The 7,596-nt window shown below is 47.8% G+C and overlaps 1 protein-coding gene across 2 annotated transcripts in view; it reads left to right on the top strand.

Moving 5' to 3' along the window:
- Positions 1–299: 299 nt before the first annotated feature.
- LOC111846073 (choline transporter-like protein 5-A) overlaps positions 300–7,596 on the top strand; it is a 59,501-nt gene continuing 52,204 nt past the window's right edge. For both annotated transcript variants that reach the window (XM_072704076.1, XM_072704077.1), the window contains exon 1: positions 300–515. In XM_072704076.1, the coding sequence (XP_072560177.1) occupies positions 479–515 (37 nt within the window). In that variant the 5' untranslated portion in view covers positions 300–478. The remainder of the gene's footprint in view (positions 516–7,596) is intronic.

The following is a 7,596-nucleotide window of genomic DNA, read 5'->3' as shown; positions in this document are numbered from 1 at the left end:
GACTGAGGTCCGAGTTAAGAAACGTTACCAGTGTTAACCATTGAAATGTAACTTCAATTTATGCCTATGTTATATGAAGTGTGATCAAGAAATTGCAATACTACACACATGTAATAAAAATGACTATAACTTTTAAAACGACTGTATAAATCATTAATTGATAAACGTAAATGTGGTGCGTATGCTATAAATGTGAATGGATGTGTCTCTGGATGCATCAGCAGGAAGAAAGATACCTAAAATGGGAAATGTGCGCGTCTCCTTTAAGGAGACTATTTTGATGCTGTTAGGGTATGAGCTCCCACACAGCGCACTAAATGACGCTTGGCTCTGCTGTAAACAGCACTGACGTTACACTGCGTGGTTTAGACAGTTAAAAGAGAGAGGTGATTATAAAGAGAAGACTCTGCTCCCGCTTTTATCCTCACATGCCATCATAACAACGAAGGCGCATCACGGTCATTCTGTCCACGGTGCAATGGCACGGAAAACTGAAATCCCTTCCTCTTACTATGGTGAGTGTTTCCAGAGAGTGACAAAAGCCGCATTTTCTGTCAGATCTGAGGGAAGTACGCCTTCTCTATAACGCAGGCGTGCTGCCTCGACTGTAACGCAAACCCGTTTATTGTTGTGGTCAAACTCCGAAGGGTGTGGAGTGACGCTGAAAATATTTGATAATTTCATGGAAATATATATTTAAAATCTCGATTTTATAAAACGACAGTAGATCTCAGAGTATTTTTGTGTCTTTATGACTGTGTTGCGTTCACATATAGCAAATGTGTTTAATGTTAAAAACGGCCAGTAAAGCTTTCTTTCAGCACCTGTGTGTAGTGTTTAGTGAAAGTGAAAATAATCATAAGCAAAGTAATTTCTGGCCTGAGATTATTGCATTGGCATTGTTTTTTTCGCCGTTTTGGTTTTGGTGCGTATTGTCCGAAGGCGAGTTTGCTTGCTCAGGAAATGCATGACCTCTGGCGTCCAGTCACGTGTGTCCAGTTGTGCTGTCACCTGTGCGCCTCCTCCACGTGCGCTGTAGTCTGTGTCCTCCAGGTGTGCTGTCACCTGTGCGCCTCCTCCAGGTACGGTGTCACCTGTGCGCCTCCTCCAGGTGTGCTGTCACCTGTCCGCCTCCTCCACGTGCGCTGTCACCTGTGCGCCTTCTCCACGCGCGCTGTCACCTGTGCGCCTCCTCCAGGTGTGCTGTCACCTGTGCGCCTTCTCCGCTTAGCACCCGACCGCACGATCATTTGCCCGGCAGAGAACGGATCCGTGCCCTGACGCTCAAACTTTAGTTTCTGAGAGTTGGTCCTTGGCAGGTGACAGAGGAGACACTGGGAAATAGCGTGCGAAAAAAAGGCAACTGTTCTGTAACATGTGAATGATAACATTGAAATTACAGTATACTTGGTGTACCATACCTGATGTTTTACAATAATTTCAAAGTCAGTTTTAAAAGCGAGCTGCATTTCAGGCATTCTACGCCTATTTGTTGCGAGAATGCGAAGCTGGGAACGGTATGCATCGGAAATAGATTTTTTGGTATCAATCTCAAACCGCATGTCCTCCTAATTATGGAGGGACAAAAACACGAAAGGTATTTCGGTTTTAATATTAATCCTCATCGGTACAAGCTGGTTTTGACAGCAGGGTAAAAATTAGCACATACTTTTACCCGCTTATTATTAACGGGGCAATTCCATCCATCCATCACCTTCTATCATTTATGATTTTATCTGGGTTACTTGGTTGTAAGAGAGATGTCAAAGTTTTTTGATGTTCAATCAATGTCCTTTGTACTGGGAATCTGGCGTATTAAACACGTTATGAAAAATACACATATATTTGCCTATGCAAACCGAGGTCTTCTCATGATGGCCATAAAAAGGCTGATTTCAGCATTTAATCCCTAGCAATGGTTCGAAAAAGGTATTGGGCCGTTTCCATTAAATGTTAACTATGTATAGACGAATACCGAATTAGTATAGTGTTTATATGTATACGCCGATTAAGGCGGCGTTATTTCCATGACTGACTAAACCGCATGTGTAGAAAAAGTGCAATCTCATGCTGTGGGGTTTCGGTTGAAGGGACATTTAATGGGTTTATCACTGTACAATTGTTTAGTACGGCGCTACACAGTCGTTTTACACGGCAGCTCTCTCAAGCCAGTGCTGCGTATGACAGTGTGTGGAGAGGCATTTGAATTAATGCGTTTCTAGGTTAATCTCAAGACATTAATCCCAAGGAGCAGTAGGCTACGGTCGGGGCCTGTGCGCTTACACTCAGAGGGGACCCGAATTGTCGCGGTGCCTCCGTCTGTCAGGGACAGAAGCGTCATGCCCTTACAGCATCTCCGCCGCCACCGCTCACTCTCCGGCTGCAGCGCAGCAGGGACGACCGGCGAAATGAATCGTGCTATGACGGTAGACCGGTGCGCGGTTTCATTCCCCCTGTGTGTTGTTCATACTACAACGCTGCAGTGTTACCGGTACCTGCAGAACACGCGATGAAGGGCTCACCTGGAGCGTGCCGCTGAGTTCCCCATCTTTACCTCTGATCTGAATGGTTTAACCGTGAAAACGGTGGTGAAATTTCAATATGTTCAAGGATTTCCTATGTACCTCTACTCATACTTCTAGTAACTACATTACATGGTTATATAGATATATAATTCTAAATCATCGTTGGACCTGCACCTTCATGGTGTATGGGGGGGGGGGAGGAGGGATCATGTTCCCACACACATCCCGTCATGTTCGGTTTTCCGGAACATGTCAGACTGTCCGTCTGCTTCATGGAGCAGCGGAGATAGTAACAGTTTAGGTGCAAACTTCCCTATAGGGAAGACTGATGAAATCCCTGCTAGATGAGGGCTGGGCACAGCGCCTCTGACGGATAGAGATTCCCGTTTAACCTGTCATTTGCGTTATTGGTCCTTGGCTGTGTCTGCCTGGCTCTAGCATGGCTCTATGCTCTCTGCGTCTCCATCCTGACAGCTCATTCTCTCTCTCTCTCTCTCTCTGTCCCTTACTCTCCCTCTCTCCTCCTTCCTCATATGCTTGCAGAGCCCCCACAGCCCCTGCTCCTTATTTAGCTCCAATTTACAAAGTTGCTCAGTTACACAGGTGTCCCCGAGACAGGCCGTTAGCGCGGATTGCTGCAGCGCTGACTGAGCAGCCACCCGGGCCGATGCCGCGCCCCGTTACCCACGTAGGAGATTAGCCTAGCGCCCCCGTTAGCCGCGTAGGAGGTCAGCCTAGCTGGGGCACCAAGGAGAACAGCTTTAGCATCCTTGCTTTAAGCTCTGCAGTCATATTTAAGCTGTCAGATTGTATATAGGCAGGATCGGTTTAGCTGCCCCTATCTTTGCCTTCTCTGAACTGCATCCATCTGAGGGCCCATGGACCCCCCCCCCCCCCACACACACACACACACACACACTCCCCACCTCACATTTAAACCCTGTGCCCAGAAGCTTGCTGAGTTCAGAAAGAATCTCCCAAGCATCCCCCAAGGGGCTCAGTAAGAGCACCATGAATGATGCGATGTCATGGGTTCCTGGGTCTCCTTGAGAGGAACCTCCCTTATCTTCTACCTCTCTGTTTCCCTTTATCTCTATAATGAAGCCAGATGGTGAAAATCTCAAAACTGTTAGAGTTGAGGGGGTGACAACTGCTGTTATATAAAGATGATCCATAACAGTTGGCCAGACAATCCTTTTTGGTTGGCGGTGTGCTTAAGTGAGTGTGTGTTTGTACGCTCACTCTGTGACAGTCACACTTCCAGACTGTTACCGTCACACTCTCGCCATCCTTGGAGTAATGACTGCCACACACAGGAAGTGCTTTGCTCCATGTTTGGTCATTTCCTGTGTGTGGCTGCCAGACACAGGAAGTGCTTTTGCTCCACGTTTGGTCATTTCCTGTAAGTGACAGCCACATAGAGGAGGTAATTTTTCCCCAGTTTAAATGGAGGAATGAAGCTGGCCCTGACTCCTTCTCCGTCATGGTCCTCCCTCCATCTGTGTTGTTCATTCTTGAGCACGAGCAGCTGAAGCGGTTCTTCATGCTGGTCTCTCTTCCTTATGATCTCTCATTCGACTCGCTTCATCTTTCACCTGGAGCTGCAAGGCCAGGCTGCCTTTCAATGTGCAGGATGCCTGACAGGCTGCTGATGTTGCTGAGCAAGGAGGCCAGTTTTCTGGGATCCTTTAAAGTGTGAATATGGAAAAAGCTTTTCGGTTCTCGTTCGACGGACTCCAGCTGAATTCTCTCGCAGCCTTTTGTTACTCAGCTTCAGCTGCTCATGACCTTTTTTTTGCCTGTTGGATGGGTTGTCTAATAACTCCTAGTATAACTCCTAATAATGTAACAATGAAAGCAAAAACCATTTCATAAACTAGATGTTTACACCTGTTTCCATCTGACAGTAATATTCTGCAACATACAGATTGGGGGTCAGTTAGTGATAAGCATTTAGTGATAAATGGACCATGAAAAAACAGGAAAAATATAAATGCCACTTATTACTACGGTAAAGTAGCCGTAAAACACATAAATTGTATCAGTTGGCTAGGATCTCATTACTTTAATTTAAGAAACGTAAAAAATGTGGAACTCTAGGTGTCCTCCGGGAAGAACGAAGCTTTGTCTTGCTGGAATTTGTGTGATATGTTGACTTTGTATAGCTGCCCTCCCACTGGCAGATGTGTGGCTGCTGAATATGGCAAACACGGCATACTGGTGTGTGAGCGATCATCGGCCGTCACTGTACAGTGTGTCGCACCGCAGATGTATAGCCGCTGAATATGGCAGACGCAGCATACTGGTGTGTGAGCGATCATCGGCCGTCACTGTACAGTGTGTCGCACCGCAGATGTATAGCCGCTGAATATGGCAGACGCAGCATACTGGTGTGTGAGCGATCATCGGCCGTCACTGTACAGTGTGTCGCACCGCAGATGTATAGCCGCTGAATATGGCAGACGCAGCATACTGGTGTGTGAGCGATCATCGGCCGTCACTGTACAGTGTGTCGCACCGCAGATGTATAGCCGCTGAATATGGCAGACGCAGCATACTGGTGTGTGAGCGATCATCGGCCGTCACTGTACAGTGTGTCGCACCGCAGTTCGTCTTCCTGTGTTTACATTCACTGGCACTGGCCAGATGTAACTCGGACGGCTGCTTCCTGAGATGTTAAAGGAAATGTTTGAAATGATGACTTTTGTTAGCAGTGAGCTTTGAGGAGTATTTTGATGAACGTGACAGGAGTGACACTCACCTTCGTGAGTGTCGTTCAGCCTTTCTCCCCCGCGGTTTTCCTGGACTGCTGTAGCCTTTGATTAATAACATCAAAGGCTGTGACAGAGGGTATTAACCTATTTAAGTAAAACCTGCAGCAAAAATCTTTAATGTTTAAATATGACAAATTCAGGGACCTGCGTATTAAAGTTTCATTGCAGGCTTTGAATAATTTAAAGTCTCACTACAAGCTTACTGAAGATTCTGCTCATGCTCATGTTTTGGGACTCTCAGCGATTCAGTCTGTTCCCTGTGTCTTATGGCCTCTGACTATGAACTCACGACCAGGAGCTTCCAAATCTGAAGGTTTAAAGACTGATGTTTAGGATGGCAGAATCGCCACAGAAATGTTTATATGTCATAATAATGAAAAAGAGGGCTTCATAGTTTGGTCCTCACCCTGAGATGGGGCGATCGAAAGAACTGAGGAGAGCCAGATGTACGCTGCCATTGAATCTTTGAAGTTGTATGAGTTTACCTCACACAAACTCAAATGATCCGTTATTCTGTTTGTATACAGATTTGAATGTCATTTGTGCATGGAATTTACAGGTTATTGCTTCCAGCATTTTCCTTGTCAGTTTGAAGGCCGTTTTCATTTCCATGTCTAAGCAGTGTTTACACTAGACAGTACAGCCCAAACTGAGGATGGAAGCCACACAATCTGGTGGCATGAAGGGTGGGCCGATACAGAAGCAGGCCTCTTCTGCCAAGAAATAGGGCCAAATATTTTTTAGTGGCCCAAACTGAAATTCTCTGAACGACTGGCAGCCATAATTCTGGCAGGGAGTCCTGCAGGAGCAGCCAGTAAATGAGGTTCAGCCCCAGTTTGGTCGCCAAACTCTTATCTCGCTTCAGACGCAGACAGACACTCTGGGCCTTGCCTGTCAGCGAGAGATTATCCCGCCTGTCCGATTCTCCCGGGCGGCTCCTCGTTATTCCCAGAGAAACAGCCTCCTGCCAGGGCACAGATTTGACTGGTGCCCAGTAAGGTGTCACACCCACGATGGATCAGCCACACAGCCAATCAGCTGATGTCATTGCAGAGCGCCCCCCGCTGTCCCATTTTTTATACTCTTTTGGGTTGACTCCATTTCTGGGAAGGATATCCCAGGGACTGTGTGTGTGTGTAGCTCTGTCACGCCGTATTCGATGTGAAGGAGAGGATCTCCTTATGAATATGCATGATATCCCGTTTTAGAAGAGGCCCCGCCTCTCCGGAGTCAGCATCACGCGGCGAGGGGAGCGCTGACTCACAGAGGCTGTTCTGGCTGCCAGAGCAGTGACAGAACTGTGAGGGGAAGCTGCAGCGCTCTCCTCACCTCCTGTGTCAGGACACACACAAACGGCCCTGCTCGAAATGCACTGTCACTGCCAGGACATCTGCCACATGGACCTTGGTAGCCTCGTCCAGCATTTCCTGTCTAAAGTCCAACCTGAAGAGGTGACCGTTCAGTCAGGGTTGTGCTTTCCCCACAGTGCACTGGACCCATCAACAATACTGAGCCCGGTTTCTGGCCCAGTCTGCCCTTCCATATCCCAGAACCCGAATTTAAAGAGAATGAGCCAGTACAAGAAGAGCTTTTATCGACCGTAAAGGAACAAACGCGTGTTGTGACTGTGTAGTGACCGCGGTCAGTGGCATGCTGTGTGAAACCTAGACTCATATGTTGCTCTCAAATGTCACAATTAGCTGGATTAGTTCCGGAAGTTAAGGCAGAGCAGGAGGTGAGAAATCGATGTAAATAAACGAGCTGGCAGTGACGAGCTTGAAGGCTGCAGCTTCTCGAGGGGACTTGTGGCGATGGGGCTGTGAGGCTCAGTGCTGGCAGTCACACTCTTTTTTGGGGGCAACCTCTTGCTGCCTCTTCACCTCACACACGCCCCCTGTGGAAGCTCTGGGCTTTAGGGTAAAATTTGTGACTAAATGAATAATTGACATGAAAGTCCCAGGTGGCTCTGTGCCCAGGTCCCTTTGGAGAAATGACACTGATCGGGAAATGCTGACCTGGAATGCTGACTGGGGACACTGACTGGGGATAGTAACCAGGGATAGTGACCAGGGACACTGACTGGGGATAGTAACCAGGGATAGTGACCGGGGACACTGACTGGGGATAGTGACCAGGGACACTGATCGGGGATAGTGACCGGGGACACTAACTTGGGCACTGACCGGGGACACTGACTGGGGACCATGACTGGGGACATTGACTGCCTCACTGACAGGGACCACTGACCGGGAACACTGACTGGGGACACTGACTGGGGATAGTGACCAGGGACACTG

This window comes from Paramormyrops kingsleyae, chromosome 21, assembly GCF_048594095.1.
Source record: "Paramormyrops kingsleyae isolate MSU_618 chromosome 21, PKINGS_0.4, whole genome shotgun sequence".
In the NCBI taxonomy this organism is placed as follows: Eukaryota; Metazoa; Chordata; class Actinopteri; order Osteoglossiformes; family Mormyridae; genus Paramormyrops; species Paramormyrops kingsleyae.
The sequence above is the reverse complement of the archived record's forward strand: the minus strand, read 5'-3'. Positions and strand labels throughout refer to the sequence as shown.